General features: G+C 33.1%; 1 protein-coding gene and 1 long non-coding RNA gene across 2 annotated transcripts; one reads left to right on the top strand and one right to left on the bottom strand.

The window, feature by feature from the left end:
• The first annotated feature begins 6,519 nt into the window (after positions 1 to 6,519).
• On the top strand, positions 6,520 to 7,618 carry LOC130646315 (uncharacterized). Its single transcript, XM_057452487.1, has 2 exons — positions 6,520 to 6,771; positions 6,857 to 7,618. The coding sequence occupies exons 1-2, from the start codon at positions 6,763 to 6,765 to the stop codon at positions 7,337 to 7,339; spliced, it is 492 nt and encodes a 163-aa protein (XP_057308470.1). The 5' UTR covers positions 6,520 to 6,762; the 3' UTR covers positions 7,340 to 7,618.
• A 3,721-nt stretch (positions 7,619 to 11,339) lies between these two features.
• Positions 11,340 to 12,203, bottom strand: LOC130646289 (uncharacterized). The gene is made up of 2 exons (XR_008982773.1): positions 12,085 to 12,203; positions 11,340 to 12,013 (listed from the first exon to the last, which is right to left on the bottom strand). It is a non-coding gene; the product is annotated as an uncharacterized LOC130646289 (long non-coding RNA).
• Positions 12,204 to 20,223: the final 8,020 nt, after the last annotated feature.

Genomic DNA, 20,223 nt, shown 5'->3' with positions numbered 1-20,223 from the left:
CCGGACATTTATTAATTAGACTTAAGACTTAGCAGCTTTATAGTCTGAGGTGAAAATCACAAACTAAAGTATTGTGGCTGATAAAAGCCTCGGAGGACGTTAATATTCCCTATTCGGACCATAAAAAATATATCTTCCCTGACCCTCTAACCCGACTCTTATTTCAAAAAAAGTTGGCTAACGCGTCTTTACGAGTGTGAGGGTAACGAGTGTTATGACTCTCGTTGCGAGAAGAAGGCTATGTCACTCGTTTAGAGTTTTGTTTTACAAGTGCAGGAGCTATGACTCTCGACTCTTGCTTCTAACACACTGTTTTCTTCTCCACACCCTGATTCACTTCCTCATTTCTAAATGCTAAGGTTTCTCAAAGAACGACGGAATACGCATGGGCAAATCCGAAAAGTGATTATAAGTGTATTTTCAGGCTTCTCGTAACAAGTCAAATTATTGCTTTCTAACACTTTTTTTTAATTAAAAATTATTGATGATGATACTATGAAACAATCAAATACACTATAGATGTTTAAAGACACATAAAAATTAATTTTAAAAACAGATTAAATAAATCAAAAGTTTGAGTCCCGCCTGATTCGAAGTTTTTCTTCGAACCCGTGTATTAAGTACTGGGTGTGTCAGCTTTTCGTCACATGTAGGAACAAAACTTGTAAAATCAATAGTCAAAACCTAAAAAAATGTTCAAGCAATTTGTTTCTTTGGCACCTGGAGAACGGCGTGGAAATAGGATTGGATCCTAATCTTTCGCCTGGTCGATGCGAAGTGGAGAAGCGGCCTTTCAATTCGACGAAATGTTCCCACGAATATCTGATTCTGAAGTCTGATTGGCTTGCATTTTTTCATCGCTTTGGGCCCTACTTAAAATTATGCCCCTTGCTTTATGCGCTAGCAGTAACGCGTTGGTTTGTTCTAGCCTGTATTTCACGCGCTAAATAAAACATTTCGCAGGTTCAAGATAATACTATAGGATAATATCTTTTCATTAGAAATGACGGAACAACATTGTAATGTTCTGTACGAAACAGGCTACTTTGGCGAATTTTCAAAGGTGTAAGGAACAAAATTACACGCAAAGAAGAATCCAAAATCTTTTAGCGTGCAAGGACTTTTCATTTCATATTCAAAGCATACTGTACTCTAGCATATATTTAAGCTGCGGATCAAAATTGCTATGGAATGCGCTCTCATTCAGTTCATGAAATGTTTCGCACTTTGGAAGAGACGTGTTTCGGGAAAAGCTGATTTCGGAGGAAAGAATGAAAACGTTTTCACTAAGAAGAGAAAGGGATTTTATAAAGAAGAGAAGAGAGACAAAGGACCCATTTTAAACAACAACTTCTACCGCGATTTTCCAACCTCAATCCCAGGAACATTTGACTATTTTTAAAATGACGACGGCGAGGTAAACTTTTAGTCTTATCCGGTAAGATATTAACTGTGCTGGGTGCGAAGTTAACAATTTCGCAGTAGGGAAATTGACCGGAGGGCAAGGCGAGACGATATTGTTTTTGCGATTGATAAAATTTTTTAAGTAATTAATTGAGGAATAGGAGTACTAGGAACTACTACAGTGTGAGTTTTTTGTTGCACAGATGGTCAAGATGAAGATCTTCTTGTTCAATTTTGATAGAGGGCTTATCTGAAAGAAGGGTCCTATTGGCGTGGGTGGCGAATGTACGGTTTTTAACTACCTCCCCAACAAACATCCATTTTTACTTTTCGCTCTCCACTTAACGATTGGAAATCACCCAAAAATAAAAGTGATTTTCACCAGCCTACACAAGCGCTACATTCGGCACACAATGCAGGATCTGCTGGGTCTAAATTTTAAAAAACTAACAAAGTCTATAGGAAATATACAAATATCTTATGCTCGTTCTATTGGCAGAGTTACATTGTGCAGTATTAATAAAAATTATTTATTGTTCAAAAATTGTTTTGTGTATCATAGTTAAAAAAAACTTGGAAATTATAATTCGATGTTAATAAATGAATTTTGAGAAGAAAGAAAGAAAATGCTTACCATTCATTTAATTCTTGAATTAAATTAGATACGAATTTCCACCTCTATTGTTTAGCCCTTCCTTTAAATGCGATTACAACAAATAGTATCAAAAATTTGTGATGACAAATCTGTATGATCTTGTATCGTTGAAAAGGCAATGGATGTGTCATAAAACGTGCAATCTAGTTTTCGTTTTAATGTTACATACACAATGCAATACAATCCATCGGCCTGGCTAATACATCAAATAAGTTCATTGTGTTTACATAAATAAGCATTTACTTCGTTTTTAACCAATAAATTATTTCTTAAACATAAATTGATAAATTTGTTAGCTCACTAAAATAAGATTTGAAGTGAAAACAGCTAGTTTGTGACCAAAGCCTTCACGAAAATAAACTCAAACATTTACTTGCAAAAAATAAGCTGTGTACCCCTATAGGAAGAACAATAACAGAGCAATAATCAATATACGGCTGCTCGTTAGCTAGTTCGTCAGCTAGTTACAATGTCGCAGAGACAGGTAAAACAACTCAATTATGTTAGTCCATTAAACTATTAACTAAATTTGCAATAGCATATAAAACCAAAAATACTATCTTTTTTCAATATATGTTTCGAATGAATCATCCCAAACCTGCATAAATCACCACCACTTTTCTTCTTCTGTTTAGAAAATAAATCCCACCCAGCCAAATTTAAAATTTTTGCAGAGCAATTAGTCTGAATATATTATTTTGTAGGCATAATTTTTCATAAATTATCACCAATCATGTTACCAGCCTGTGTCAGAGCTTTCTCGCTGCTACCAAACTCGTTGAAAAGGGAAAACACCCTAAGAGGTTGTTGTTTACAGGGAAATTTTACCCGCCCCAGCCTTCCAGAAACGCATAAAAAACCGACCTGACGAAAGCTAAATTTGGAAACATTTAAGATCAAAAATACCTAAAAAGGAAAAAACATTTTTACCCGTGTTTATTTTAAAGAGGTTTCACTGAAACACTTGAAACCAATTCTCTTTAATTAAGACAAGATTTTACACAAAATCTCAAATTGCATGATTTTAAAACTGCATAGATCTTGCATCATGTTACATAAACTTGCCTGGCTTGCCCACAGGCCACACACAGCTAGCTAATGGTCTACTTATGTTTAGGTAAACAAAATCAGTTCCTATGCACTTTATTCTTTGTGGCTTCTTTGTTTTTTAAGACGATTAACTCATTGCTTTAGCATGTAAATCCATTCGATTTATTTCACTTAAAAGAAAGTTTACCAAGTGCTTGACCTGTAACTTGTTTTACCAATCAATTTAATTAATTCTCCTGCTAATGACGTTCTGGGTCATGATGCTGATGATAAGATTGATGATTCATCTTTCAACAAATTAGCAAACAAACTTCGTACAAAATTTCAACTTTCATTTTTCCACGTCTTTCTTAAAGAAATAAAGTTGAAACAAACCCTCTTGATTTAGAAATAAGGAAAACGCCAGCCAATATTTGTCGGTACTATTACAATTAGTACTATTAGATTGAGTAATCACCACCACACGAGAAACAAACAATTATGCTTAACTAAAATTCGCATTGAAACAGCTAGCTAATAGTGTTATGCGTAGCGCTATGGCTATTCCGTTAGAACATAAAACAATCCACGTGTTGACTTTAAAAACATATTTTCAGTTCTGTTAAGTAAAAACAAACAATTGTGAAACAATCTTAAAAGCAAACACAGTCTCAGAATATAAGAATGGGAATTAACAATACATAAAATGTCAGCAATTCAACCTACTGCTTTTCATTATCTTGTTAGGACTAGTGCCTAAAAAGCTTTGGTGAAACCTTACCAGAAGTAATTAATTAAAATACAAAACAGTTCGCCTAATTTTGACACACGTCCGTTTACGGAAGAGTGTATCGGTTTAGTTGTTCTTACCGTGTTGCTGTTGTTAGTGGAATGAAACATTTTTTTTTCTGGAGGTGCATTTAAAACTCAAAGCGATTTCAAAGCGATAGCGTATTGCTGTTAAAGAAATTTTTCTGTCGTAAAGTGTTCTGGAGCATGTCGTTGATCCATTCTCAGTGTATCTCTCCTATGATAAAGCATGCAGAAGTATTGAAAAACATTTTGCTCTGCTACCATACTCCAAGGCTTCTGTTATGATAATTCATGATAAATTAAAGCATGCACAAAGGTAAAATAAAGCCAGTACCGCCTCTTAATGTACACAACGCTTTTATTATCGCGCCTTTGTTGTTAACTGTTCACGCATTGATAGATCCTAGCTGCTACGATCTGCTAAATAAGGCAGAAAATGAGGATTAAAATATTTGTAATAAGGCATATTTGGATTCGCAATTTCCAACAAAATTTGCCAAGGTTTTATCTTGTTAAGATATTCAAACTGTACTAAGCATTAGTATTAAAACTTCGACGATTTTTTTTTCTTATTTTGTATTGATGTTATGTGAAAATTTAGACGTGAACATATTTGCGGAAGTCCCGTGGCAGAATTTGCTCGTTAACAATATTTTTATCATTTCTTGGTCAATGATACTAATCTACCTACACATGTAACTATTATTCTAAGTTCGATACCTGTGTACACCTTCAATATATATATATATATTACAACATATTGTACATGAAATAAAGAAGCTTCAGGATTTGTGGTGAATTGAGTAGGTGGAAATTCAAATCTTAACCAGCAAATTTACCACATTCTAGAAATTTTTCAATTCTTACAACCATGCATAAATTGGGAAAGAATGTTATTGTGCTATTAAGAGGACCGGAAATTGGGCTAAAAATCTGAGAAGGTTGCAATGAATGAGTTTCATGCATTATTCTGCACTTAGCCACTACGTCTTTTCTTAGAATTTCTGAAAATTTACTATCATCACCAAATCAGATGTTTTATAAATAAAACACAAACAAAACACAAACAAACAAACAATTTCTTTCTTTTCTTTTCCGTGACATTAAGACCTGATATGTGTTAGTAACAGCTTTGTTTAATTTGAAGGAAACGAACGTTGCTAGTGAGGTGTGACATTTTACTATCAGTTCTGATTGGCTGCATATAACAATGGAGAAATTTCGATGCAAGGTGTATAAATTGTTTCACTCGTCACCTAAAGTCATCACTTACCAGCTTCTAAGTCAACAGAACCTAAAGAGTTAAATTTTAAGAAGTCTCCAAACCAGTCATAACAATGGTGAGTATATTTTGCTGTATATTGAAAATGAATACAGGCAGGAATTTACAAGCAAGAAACACAGAGTGGTTCAGCAATGGCTTGGTAATAAGATTACGCAAACGGATTTCTTTCTAGTTTAGGCCTCTGTAGCATAAAACTAAAACTGGAATTTTTCTTTTTTACCAATGACTCAATAAAGCATTACGTACACAGGTTGAATTATTGTTTTTGTGGTAAGTTGTTATTTAAAAGAGGTGGGCTTTTATATCAACTCCTGGTTATTATTTTAAGGTTCTGGTATACAAAAGTATTAATTATTGTTTTGAGATTACAAAAGATGACTTAAAAAGATTTGATGCAATATCTCCCCGGGAATTGACTTCGTCTATTTTTCAAGAAGAAACCTTATAGATAGGCATCAGATTCTATGTCACTCAGCCAATCTTAATATCACTTTTTGAGTAACAACATCTTGGCGGTCGTCGGAACCGTACAAATAGAATTGACTTTTGAGTAGAAATGAGTAGGAAGTTGTATTCAACTAACCAGGCACATGCGTATCTTGCCTCGAATAATATGAAAATAAGTTACGTTAACCAATGGAAAAGAAACATGAAAAACGAAACAACTTATTTATATCTTATAATGGTTATGAAATCAAAATATTGCATATAGTATACATAGCTAACTATTCTTATTTGAAAGTTGCCAAACTCAGGAGCCGCACAACAGTTTTTAGAATAAAGCGATCGGAAATATGTCTAGTAAAACATAATGCATCACGGGCGTCGTGAAAATGTTGACAGAATAATGAAGATTACAGTGTTTTATTGAAAATATCTTTATTGTTAACTCAGAAAAATTTTTAAATTTTGCAACTTTAAAAAGTGATTCTTTAGGATATATTCCTATTATCTAGACTGGAGAATATGAATTTACAATAGTTTTTCAGGAACACTATGTGGTTTCTTTAATTAATGCCAGTTAAGATCTTATTTGACACAACACTGGAATTAGCGTATGCAATTATCTACAAATTAATTTTAGTTTAAAAAAAAATTTAGAAATAAGAAATTTGTAAAATTCCGTTATCGCACGCGCCACTATATTCATTGTATTTGTGTGTTAACTATTGAAGATCAAATTTCAAAAAAACTAATAAATACTGATATATATGTTTTGCTTATAGCTTATTTTGTCTAAATTTCATTCGGACACATCAATGAACTTAATTTACAATGTCAATAAAATAATTGAATGACACAAAACAAACAAAAAAATGTCTTCAAAAAATTGCTCATATAACATAATACGGTTAGTAAAATTTGTAAGAAAAAAGCCGATTGCTTAGTCAATAAAGGTATCTTTTAACAGCTCGAGCCGACATTTTATTTTTGTGCCTCCTTGAATGAAACTTGGATTAACTAAATACTGGTAAGACTACACACTTATCAAATTAGCCACCTCAGGTTATATGTAGTCTTATGTCTCGCACATAATAAAACAATTGACATTTTATCTCCTTATGTCAAGTGCAGTATGGATCGGGTGAGCTTACTACCAAATTGTTAAATTCTCGTTGAGATATTTATATTATGTAGCATGACTATTCAACAACAAACTTTTATTTTAGAATAATTTCATCTTGTCCATGTTCGCTGTCCTTCTTATGACGCACGTGGTTTTATGTAAACCCACAAGAAAATCACATCCAGTGAAAGTAGATCACGCATTACTGCTGCGTCAGGCTTTATCGTTGGAAATAAAGAAAGTAATGAACAAAAAAGAAAAAGTTATTTTTGAGTATACTCCTGAATCAACTAAATCGGATAGCAAAACTGGCGATATGTACTGCAATGATCCACAAGCACCATGTAAATGTAGAAAGGTCTATGCAATATATGGAACAGCTGATTTTGTAGAATATACATGCGACGCGAGTAAAAACAAGGCCAATGAAAATGTACCACGTGGGTTTCAATGTATCCAGCTAACTGGGAGAAAGCTTGTTCCATTTTTGAAGAAAAGCGAAAATGGAGTACAACGATTTGGGTTGAAAAGGTTAATCGTAGACACTGGTTGCGAGCTGAGATGCGTAGGGAAAGCTTGCAAGTAGGCGATAAAAGTTAACGTCAAAGATCTAAAAGATACAATGCAATCGATAGCAGTTTAATTTATTTATTTATTTATTGAGAGCAAATGTTGAGAATGGTTTAAAGAAATGAAACAAAGGGATGTTGGCCTAACATATATAAATTTTCGTGCTGGATGCGAAATTTCAAGTATTTATTTCTGATTTGTAAATTTCAACAAAAATGTTTTGTAGTATTAACAGTTTTATTTATATAAAAATATTTTGTACAGCTAGCTATTCTAATAAATGAAAGATACAACTTATGGCGAAAAACAGGTAAATTAATGTTTTGTCGTACAAAAAATAAAGCAGAATTTCTTTTTAGACTTTTTAGTGAGTTAAAGTAACCTCTGAATAGAATTCAAAGGATACTTGAAATATTAAACATTGTAATTAAAAAACTGCATATATTATATGACATATTTATTGTTTTCTTAAACAATTTTAAGATTTATGTTCAAACCACAACGGATGTTTACATTAACAAGTAATTAGCATAGCCTGCACTTGCCCTGTCTTCAATTTTGTAAATAACGGAAACTTAGAGAATTTACAAAAGCTTCTTATAAAAGCTATCAAAAGGGACTTTCCCACACAAACATCTTTCATTATACCCGCCAATATCCCGATTGACACAGTCGCAAATGTATCCGTTCAAGACTCTCTCAATAGGTATACAACATTTAAAAAAGCTCAGTGCTGTGATGGGTTAGATTAAGAGGTTTAACGCGTCGATATAATAAACAGCAAATATTTTTATAAGGCTACAATCGTTTCGTTAGATTGACCCTTTGGATTATCGGTACATCTTTACAAAGCCATTAGTAAGCATTGTTTGTATCTACGTCTGATTAAATCTGAAACACGAATCAATATGGATATGTTACGGGGATTGTGATAAATTCAAGAATTTTGCAAATGAACAGGTTATTATACATAATAACAGTACCCTTAACCCTCATCCTTATACACTAGTCGTTAGCCTGTGGAAAAATCCACGGGTTCGCCAGTCCTTTTTATACCGCATTGCGTGCTTCTCGCTGCTTGCACAGCATATCTACCATTTTGCGTGACAGACGTATACGGGTATTATAATATGGTATAGATAATATATGTATGGTATATACTTAATTTCCATTTAATTATATTTCGCGAAACGGATTTCTAGATTGCAATTTTCTCTCTCTTTCACTATATTTGAGAATTGGTTATTATACCAGTTTATATTTTTTTACAGCTTTAGAATATGCACAAATTGTTTCATCTGACATAGATTTGTAAATACTAACGCGTGATAACAGTTGGGCGTTGTTAACATCTTGCTTAGAAGTAAATAGAATTCAATCTGCAGTCGATATCTTCTAATTTTGCGAGTAAAAAATGTATTTCGCGTAAAGTAATACCAACGGTCGTTTGATTTAAAAAACATATTTTAAAAATTGAAAAATATAAAGCAACATAAATAAATTTTGTGTCCATCAAAAAATATCGAGATGTTCGCAAATTAAATGCCCTGAAATACGTTGCGGGGCTTTAGATAGATAAAAATTCGCGAAAAAACGTTCCTGCAAACTCATTTCCTTTAGCTGTATTTGCCATGTAGCAATGTTTCAGTTTTAATTTCATTCACAATAGAGTTCTAATTAGGTGAACCAGTTTTATAATTGAGCATGATTACACTGGGAGCCATGATAAACCGTACATCTCATTGGTCTACTGAATATGAATTAAAGATGGTTAATTTGTAACGGACAGCTGAGAGTAGCGCAATATTCAGAGGTATTGTGTGGTAACATATGAATGCTACTTGTCACCATTAGAAATCCAAAACTTCCACAACTACCTTTTTCAATTTTTCCCTAACAAAACCCCTCTCGCTTTTAAAATCGACTATAATAGAATTTTATCACGATCATGAGTGATGTCAATACTTCAGACACTGAATATTTCTTGTGTTATTTAAAAAAAATTGTATTCGTTTATTACATATTTTAAGGTAAACTGTTTTTCGAAAATATTTCATCGACAATTAAAAAGTAGTTGCAAAGATGGAAAAAAATTAAAAATGAATTATCTGATAACTAATTTTGTGAACATACCCAAAGGCTAAACCAATCAGTAATATATCTGTGATAGGAGGGAGTCAGAAATTCCTTAGGTAATATACGAATGCTACCAGTCACCAGAAGGAAATACAACCGTTAAAATAAAGGAAAGATGCTGAGTTGTTTGGCATAATTTGTTGAAGCCTACGATACTGATTTTGTTTTCTTTCTTATAGAGGCAGTTTCCGCGATAAAATCATATATAAGAATAACATATTTAGAAATCAGTGAAGTTATTTTTGCTTGACGCTATACATTGTAAATTTAACTATTTACTGTCTCTTGAATAAGTGCTTGACCTTATGATCAGGAAACTCCTGTTGAAAGTGAAATAGATATGCTTGAAACATTAAAAGTACACCGACAAGGGGGGTAAGTCTTTGATAGAAAGTCATGTGTGTGTTTCTTTAATCAATCAGAGATTAGCATATCTAACAGAAATTTTGGATTAATTAAGTTTTCGCTTTCATAATAACAAATACGCGGGTAACTTCTACTCTATGTATGGTGAATACATTATGTTTATCACAAAACAAATGTAGACTTGTTTGCACGATCAAGATGACATCGATTTGGTTGACATCATTGTGGCAATGAGACAATAAACGAACCGTGTATTGTGTTGGGCACGTGTGTTGACAGATCTTTATTTAAATTCTTGACAAAAAAATAAATTTTATCATATCGGTTTTGAATTTTGCATGGATATAAAACTCGTGCACAACACTTTAATATTTGATTTTGTTTTATTTGTTTGTTTTTTCAAAACGATTTTGCAATAGAAGTGTTTTCAAACAACAGAATAAAAAAAGAGACAAAATCACTAGTATACTCTTGCAGACATGCAAAATATCATCCTTGTTAGTTATTAATCAAAAAGTTATTTTTATATATTACCAAAGCTCTCAGACACGTATACGAAAGTATCTTGGAATTGTATGACTTTTATCAAAGGTGAACAATATTTTTGTCAATTTTCCAATGAAATAGGTATCTTTCAGTGATAAACAAGGATTAACTGGCCAATATTCTACGGCCGAAAGACCACTGTTTTTGCAGACGCATGACACAGGTTATAGTTTATCTTCCCTATAAAAATCAATAACTATGAGGCAGTATTACTGGTGCCAGGAAGTTTCCTAAAAATAAATCTTGCTGACGTCGGCGATTGTCAGCACATTTTAAGGGCTTGTATCTAACTAATATGTCTAAGAACCGAAGCCTTAAACCCGCTGTAAACCAGATAGATCAAACTAAACCAATAAGAAATGAGAATTATGTTAAACGTATTTCCACTCATATGATATTTCTCTGCTCGATTATAGCTCACATAATATCATACAGTGGAGTCATTTGAAAATTAGCCATATTTGTTAGATCTGATGCTTTATGATTTTTATTGTTTCCCTTAATCGGTGGGCACATAAAAGATTGAGAAAATGCAACTGCTCTAACTTTAATAGCCCTTTAGTCATAATTACGTCTTTTCAACCATCCTATGTGTAAAAAGCTGATTTAAAAAGAATAAAAATATTGATTCGTGTTATATGTTTTTAGATCGGTATGATAGGTTGAGTAAAATGTAAAGTGTAGAGATTTTTTGAACAAAAATTATAAATTTTAAGCAATTAATAACAAAAAATAAAACGATTTTGGTACAATGATTTTTTTTAGTTCTATTATACACATGGCAATAGGGCTGTTATGATATTTTGAGATCATAATTTCAATACGTTCCTTAACCTCATTATCGGTTACATTTTGACATCCAGTAGTAAATGGTGCTAATACCCTACATAATACCTCGTCGTAAATCTACTCTCGCGAAAAAGGCTAGCAAGAGCCTCCATAACTTAACGAAAAAAACGAGAATCGAGAAAGTTTCTGCCAGCGAATGTTCATGCTGTTAAAGAAAAAAATATGCAATAACAGGAAGTCAAGAACATGTCAACGCAAACAATAAAATCAACACCAATGACCTACCACATATAAACAAAATAATAAACGAAATTCTTCTGATGTGTAAACAATATAATCTTTATTAATTAACCATGACCACACCATCAATTATTGAAGTGTCGTCACTTTTTACATAAAAAAACTTTAAAGCGGCAAAAACAGGAAAATAATATGAAAAAATGATTTTTCTCGTTCAAAAAGGAACACACAAAATCAGTCGGCACACATTTGGACTTTTATTTTTATTGAAGGTGTAATATTTTTAAACAATGATCGCACAAATTCAACTCTGTTAAAAATAAAGGTAGAAATGGTCTGAAAACATACCGTATACATTACTTATAATTGAAATAGGCAATTTGCAGTAGAAATAAACATTCTTTAAAGAAATAACAAAAAATAATGCTTTTAAAAATATAACTTGACCTAGAAACGTTTCGTGAACTCAAACTTGCAATATTGGAGGCTAAATAGTATACCAGGGTCGCGATTTGTTGAGATTTGATTTCACTGCGTGTGGTCGGATATCACATGTTCGACTAATAATATCGGATTTCCCGTTAAACCTTGCTGAGCATCTGGTTATAACATCCTAAAAAATTGTACGTATTGCATTTTGATCAGTATGTGCTAAAATGTGGTTTGTCCTAAATATAATCTTACCAATGCTTCCCCAAGTAAATTTTTTATTTCTGCCTTGACACAACTCAGCTCGCTTCTAAAATCGATGTTATCAGAATTCTATCACGTTCATGATGCCTCAGACAATGCTGAATACTTCGTGTTATTTAAAAAAATTGTATTAGTTTATTGCATGTTTTAAGTTAAAATTTCAAAAATGTTTTATCAACAATTAAAAAGTACTTGTAAGGATGGAATTAATATTTCTAAGTTTAAAATGAATTATCTTATAACTTGCTATGTGAGCATATCCAAAGGCTAAACCAATTAGTAATATACCTGTAATAAGAAGAAATTAGACGTTTCTTAATTTTTTAAGGTAACTTTATGCAACATTGGTAACTAAAAACAGTTGATAAATCATAAACGTAGCGCAGTAACTTAAGGTTAAAGATTTATATCGTGTTTTACAAGAAGCGCATTGCACTTCAAGTTGTAAAATGAACCGGAGCTCGTATAAACGGTTTGACTTTTAAATGGTGCACCTACTAAGAGGGTTATGGTGCACAGGGGTTCGTTTACTCTGGGATGTTGGTTGTACATAGCAAAAATGTTTTGCTTGTTTAACCAATAATGTTCAAAATGTCAAATGATTAAAAATACCGTAAATATTTTATGATTTATGTTACTATATAATCCTTTAAAGAAATACACTTCCCCAGTCGACGTCATGTTAATGATATGTAAGTAATCTCTAAAACGCGTAACAATGTTGACATAGTTTCGGCTACGTCATACATCAGAAATGTGCTGCGTAAGTAAGTGACCAATGTTTCATGATTATGAGTCCCTTTAAACCGTTAGTACGAACAGCGTTTTTTTTTATTTAGTATAGCAAATTCTTTTTTAGAAGCACATTACAAAATAATTCTACTGTAAGGTAACAGAAGTGACTGCGATAATTTGACATGATGATGTAAAACAAATATTAAGGTGCAAGGAGAAAACTTGCTTATTATATCTACGTATTTGCTAAAGAAATTATTGTTGTTTACCATTTTTACGAATGACATAAATATCCTTTTCTAACAGACTTGTAGCTCTCTAGCTAAATTTTGTAAAGTGCAAGTAGTTCCCACAAGTTTTAATTAGTGTTTTTCTTTAACAAAATTTTACTTTGAAATCTAAAAGAAAGAGTGATAGTTACTGACATTTCCTGCATTTTAAATCTTTTTTCAAGCTTTGTCAATAATTTGATAAAAAGGGTGATATGTAATAAATAAATAAATAAATTTCTGACACACCATGACCATAAGAACCTTAAATTTCTGACACACGGAAATAATTCGGATCGGTCTGACTTTTTCTTAACACTTAAAATTTTTTGAAAATTCATGATTATTTCCACCATTGATTACAGAGTGCATTGTCGTGTAGCTATTAGAAAGAATAAAGAAATTAAATAAGAGAAACTCTTTAGGTGCAATTTGGGTGCAATAAAAATCTAAAATCTGTCTACAGGAGACAAAATTTGTGGACTATAAGACATCCGCTATAAAATTGTTCTGTATTTTACAAAAGTTTTGTGCACGTGTTTAATTGACTAGAACAAATCATTTGATAAACAAAATGATTTCATCGGTTGGGAGTTTTATTGCATGCTAATTTAAATTTACCGTGACGTTTGCTTTGCTATAACTTATTCTGCGGGTAAAGTCACGGCAATTAACGTTGATATTATTGTTGTCTATTTCGTTCGAAGGTTTCATTTGATTGTTCGTGTCTTTTAAATGAAATTGACAACAAATCACATCGTGATAGGAAACACAAGTTAAAATTATGCAGCAAAACAACAATTACGTGTTTTTCATTACAAATGCTGATATTTAAAAGTGTGAAACCTATATGCAGGAGGTGGTTAATTTCGCTTTTATTCTTTGATCAGTTCGGTTGTCTACTAAATTAAACCAACAGGATAATAAAGTGCATAACAATTTTCTCCATTGTCAGCAAGTGAGCCTTTCCACTGGTGTTACAACTATATATTACTATAAAAAATTGAAATGGCAATTCTTTGGTCAGCGGCGTCAGGTGATCCTTCATTTCAGTTTGCCTTTTTGTGTTCGTGTGTTATTCTGTCCGTCCCTAGTCAGCTTCCCGACCACCTTATTACCGCCTACTTAATCCAAAGGCCGTTTTCCACTCATCAACCTATCAGGATGCAGGAATCATCAACCTCGTCCCCAGGGCATCTTGTATCTTTTCTGACCCCGGGACGGCGATACGAACATGGCCCTGGAGGAGGCTGGTCCGATATGAAACCTGATTGGCGCGGATATGTCAAATAATTATTGCGTCATACAAAACATTTTGGCGAGGCGGCGAGTCTGTGACCAACAGGAGGAAGCTGTTCGTTTTAAAATGGCGGAGGTGTATCAGCAGTATCAAGTTTTTTTTAAAGTGAAAAATTTAATAAAAAGCATTACTAAGCAATGAGAGTATAAAAATCATAAAGTAATACTGCTTACATGACAATATTTCAATAGCTGGGAATGTTTAATAAAGCTAGAAAAGTTGTTAGCTAGCACACTATACCTAACACACTATCAAGGTAAGAACAAAAGAAAGAAACTCAATTTGTTTCCAAATGGCCAGGTTTGATTTGCAGCTTTTTGCAAAGACTGACGTTGCATAAAATTGCCGCCCATGTCCTTTATAGACAAAATAATTTTGCACAAAGTATCGAAAATGTTTTTTTTTTACAAAATATATATACATTACGTTTTAAATTATATCAGGTTGTTATTAGTGGGCATGTTTTATTACCTTATATGCTTTGGTTACTATAAAAGATATAAAAAGCCAATAGGTTAACCGTCGGAGCCATTTTATCATTGAATGCACATTTATCCGGCCTAATTCAAGAAAATTCAAATTGCAAAAGCTTCAGTAAAAAAATAAAGTTATTGACTTGAAACTTGTTAAGGAGTACCTTTAAACCTATCTGATAAAATATAAAATTACACCAGGCATGAAAAATTTAAAAAGCCATTTTGAGGAAGAGAAAAAGGTAAGATTTTCTTAAACTGATTCTTGCTAGGCCTTTTTTAACACGCTATGAAGAAATTTCAGAAAATCGAACTCAATCAAATTTTATTGAGCGCTCAATTAGGCATATGGTTAAATCCAGGATGTATTGAAGATGGTGGTAGATATTTAACAGCTCACCACTGTGATATATTATCTCAAGAGTTTTAATACAAATTACAAAGCAGTGAACATAAAAAATCACAAAAAAAGTCTAAACCGAGTATATAGTTTATAAAGCGTCCCATAACTTCAGTAAAAATTAAAATATTGACTTGAGATTTGGTATGATATGGTTTTAGATTGGTTTGATGAAATTGAGCCAAAAAATAGTTCTATTATCATCATACATTCTGAGTTTCAGAATTTAGCCCTTTTCAAAGACGCCGATAAGCCGTTTTGACAGCATATCAATTTTGACCAAGATACAGATTCAGAAAATTTTAAAAGCTATTCTAACCTCAGAAATGTCAGATAAGATTCAACCTAAAATTATGCTAGTAAACAAAAAATTTAGTTGCAAGGAATGTCTCTTTGCTGACATCTTTTTGTGATAGGATGCTCTTTTGAGAATACTGAATTAATCTTCACGGTTAACTAGTTTGGCATTTTAAATATTTTCCAAGCAGAATGATAACAATAAATAGATGTATATATCAATAAAAATCGATTTTTGAACAGCAGCAGAATTTTGATGAGCTCTAAAAAGTGCGAATTTATGAAACTAATTTTGGTCCAAAATCCCCAAAATAATTTCCTCAAAAAATTATTCCCGAAACATTTTTTTAGCGTTTTAAAACATGTCATTAAGAAAAGAAAAAGCAGAATTTATCAGTAATGGGTGGCTTTTTGGAAATGTTAAGGCCACAAATGTAAAAGAAAAAAATACTTCTAAAGTAAATACTCTTCTGAAGCCTTTTTCACCCAATATAACTGCAAGCAGTGAGTCCACCATAGTTGAATTCAGTTTCAGCTAAGTATTGTTTAAATACAGCAAAATCTTTGTCATCATATAAAAGCAGTAATGCAGACACAGATATGAACTCACGGTAAATGAGAATTCTAAAGTTCAGCCAAAATGAATAAAAAATGTAAATGTTAATATGAGGTTAAATTTCTGCCTAGCTACTTTCAGTCGGGCACCTAGAATGATACGAACATTTGAAAATTATGTAGCCATATCTGCACCTTAGAGAACCAACGAAGTGCTATGTTCAGATGGGCAAATCATTTACTAATTTCCAAGTTTCCCCTAGCTACAAGTTTTGCAACCCAGTGCTTGCTAGTCAACCAATTCAGTGAAATACACATAACTAAATTGCTTGAATTTCTTCAAGTAAACAGCAGCCTAAATAACATTATTGTATATTTATACATTTACACAAAACAATCAAGGGCAATATGCGAGAAGTTTGTGTGTTGCGATGAGAGGAATCAAAACAAACTCGCCGCACGCATCTGTGACGTAAAAGGCCGATCTCGCTTAGCTCTGCAAGGTTATATTAAAACTTTGGTACATTGAGACAAATCTCATTAAATATTACACACAGAAATACTGTGTATTGGAGGGTCACGTGACGAGGCCTCCTCCAGGGCCATGTTCGTATCGCCGTCCCGGGGTCAGAAAAGATACAAGATGCCCTGGGGACGAGGTTGAGGAATCATGAGTTTCCAGAACCAAACGACATTTTAAAAGAAAGAAACTGATCTGATCAGATCTGAAATACAGCTAAAATATAAATAAAACGAAATATATTTCCGGTTTTGGCGGTTTTGGCTGTCCGACTGGTAGTTACGTCTCCGTACACTGAGGATCTCACTGGTTTTATTGTTCTTTGACCACTTTCAAGGCAAGTTATTCTACTTATCTATTTATTGTTTTATAGCTAGCTAGCTATTAGGTAGCTACCGTTAATGCATTTAAGTATTCCCAAACCTCAACAGGTTTCTAATTTTTGCCAGTCGCACTGCATATAATAAGCTAGCTAGCTAGCTAGCTATATATTAACTGAAATATAGCTAGTTAATGACTTACTGTCCTAACTGCTAAAGCCGACATCAATAAAATGTTCGGTTCGTGTCATTTTTGCATATGAAAATGTGATGGGCGGGCAAAAAAACTTGCCATCTTCGTTTAGGTTAGGCACCCATATGCTCACATTGCCAAACTAAGCATTGATTCAACGTTACTTTAAAAACCCCCCACCCCCACCAGCACGCTCTGCCATCATGATGACAGAAGTACATTCTGACCAAATGTAGTTTGTTTGATGCTACATGGAAGGTCCCCCTCTCTTCCGCTCGTAAACAGACAAGATCCGGCACTGTAAAATACGATCGCTTTATCAAATATATCTCTCCTGTATCGATTCGACGTTAGGAGGGTGTGGGTTGATCTTTTTGACGTTAATATCCATGGCAGAAAAAAATATCGCTTTGGATCCAGAGACAGGAGAGTTACATTCGATAAAACGATCGTATTTTACAGTTAAAATCGAAGTCGTCTGGGCAATTTCGCACCCCGATATTTGTGTAGCATGTTTGGCATTTGTGATTATTTATTTTATTTGTGAAACTGCTTTCAAAGCTCTTAGTAGTGCACACATGAATACATTTTGATTCAGTAGACAATAATTCTCCATGCCTTCGTGCCCCTGTTGCCATAGATGTAAAAATTGCATAATATTGCACAATATATATATATATATATATATATATATAATTCACGCTGAAATAACTGGGCATGTTTCCTGCAATTACCGCAGGAATAAATTTTGGCGGATTTTGCAACTTTAGAATCTAAAAGTGACCGATCCGCAAAAATTCATTTCTGTCAAAAATTTGAAAATTGGCCTTTGGCGAAAATAATTCCATTTTTAAGATTTTAAATATTATGTGCCAATTTCGAGTTTTTGTCCCAATTTTCAAAGATGGTGGATATTTCAAAAACACAGTTTTTCATAGCCGATTTAAAATTTTGGTACTGGATCGTTGAATTTATCGGTAAAAATACATTATCAGCCATCTGACTTTTCGTCTGCCATATTCAAAATAATGAAGTTCTTGGTGAAAATCTGCTTCACTCCTAATGCAATGTATAATGCGTGTAAGTCATATTGAAGAAGTACAATTTGTTCATCACTAAATAATCATGAAAATAATTCCATTTTGAAGGTTTTAAATATTATTTGCCAATTTCGAGTTTTTGTCCCAATTTACAAAAAGACTTTCAAAGATGGTGAATATTTTAAAAACACAGTTTTTCATAGCCGATTTAAAATTTTGGTACAGGACCGTAGAATTTATCGGTAAAAATACATTATCAGCCATCAGACTTTTCGTCTGTCATATTCAAAATAATGAAGTTCTTGGTGAAAGCAGTGAGCGGGATTCGATCCGCGGTCCCCAGAACTGGGAGCCGCTTCGCAGTATGTTAGTGATGAACAAAGTAGTTCTTCTTCAATATGACTAATTTTTCTCTTTAATATGGTCTTGATATATTCAGTAGCATTATCCTCATAATTTACTTTATGGGGCATTAATTTGGATTGTGAAATCGAAAATGGAGCGTTTGATGGTCCCTAATTTTCGCAAATTTTCCTTCTTGCAAAAGTTTCTTCCCTTTGTTTACAAAATATTGTGTAATTTTTTTTCTTCTTTTCTTATAGGTCAAGCGAAAGAACAACGGTTTACTTGGATACTTGTTTACGCACGTTTGCTTTGTTACTATTTAATCTCTTGTCAGACTTGGACACTATCTTGATCTTACAATATACTTTTACATATATATAACTTATAGAATAGATTTTTTTACAATAAAAAGTAATATATATAAAATATATATATAGCTAGCTATATAATTTTACTGTTCTACTTTGTTGTATTTCTACGATCTAGGCATATCGCATTGCTATTGGAACTTTCGGTTCAACCACTCAGCTCAGTTCAGAACTACTGTTTCTGAAGAAATTATCTCGCTCTTATTAAGGCCAGCTCCATTCTGTTTAATTTTTGTGTAAATATTACTTTGGCTTTTCTAATGGCTAGTGACGTTTAGTCCAATCCCGGGCCTGTCAACCCAGATAAAATAGTAATGGGCTCATTTCATCAAGGTCACTCTAGATTTGGAGAATCAGCGGGTAGCCAATGCGTGTGCAATGCTTTGTGGGCCATCTGTTACCCTTCTATTGTGTCTGTGCGTTACTGGACTGAATGGGATCTCGATCGTCTTTTGACACTAGGGAATGATCTTTACGTCAGCCTTTAGGTTACACCAGTAAATATCTTGCTTTGACGAACTGCCCAATTCAATTGCAACTGAAAACGGGAATATTCAAATTGAAAAGTCAGATTGCTATTTATTTGAACTTTCGAGAAATAGTACTTCCTTTCTCCGTGCCCAGTAATATGCCAATGACCTCACGCTATCTTGCAGTGGAAACCATGCATAAGAAGTGAGACGATATTTGAACAGAGGAAAGTGGGTAAATTTTACTATCTTGAAGCGGAAGAAAATTTTCTTTTTTACTTTCGTGGATAAACAATTCTCACTCACACCTTTAAAGTTCTCAGTCGCGCTGACCTCAAGGCCTAAGGGCCTCTAGTTTTTTGATGATATACTAACGAATTGAATTTAATTGTTTATAATGAATTGAATAGGTTAAAAAATTATATTAGTCTTGGATTTGAAAAGGGAGGCATATATGGAGCCCTGTGGTAGATAAAAAAGTAAAGATACCTTGGGACTAAATGTGAATTTAACTGGTGTCAGGAGTGCAAAAGTAGCTACAAAAGCTATTTTCAAATATGGACATTTGTTATTCGTTGTTGTTGTTATTTTACTAGCGTGTAAAAATAAAGAAAGAATTTTCAGGCAAATCATGTCAAGCTGTTGCTTCTCTGTTTATAATTTCGACATTGCTAGCTGGTCACACAATTTTTTATAAGACATGCAACCAGCTCTATGGTTCAGTTAACATTTTACATTTTACAACAATAAAAGGTTAGTTTACTAAAACCGTTACCATAAGTAGGGTCAAAGATGATCATTTGCGGCTTTATTGCGCATTGATTTTTTGCGGCTTATTTGTGCGT

The sequence above is a fragment of the Hydractinia symbiolongicarpus genome, chromosome 5 (assembly GCF_029227915.1).
Source record: "Hydractinia symbiolongicarpus strain clone_291-10 chromosome 5, HSymV2.1, whole genome shotgun sequence".
Classification (NCBI taxonomy): domain Eukaryota; kingdom Metazoa; phylum Cnidaria; class Hydrozoa; order Anthoathecata; family Hydractiniidae; genus Hydractinia; species Hydractinia symbiolongicarpus.
The sequence above is the reverse complement of the archived record's forward strand: the minus strand, read 5'-3'. Positions and strand labels throughout refer to the sequence as shown.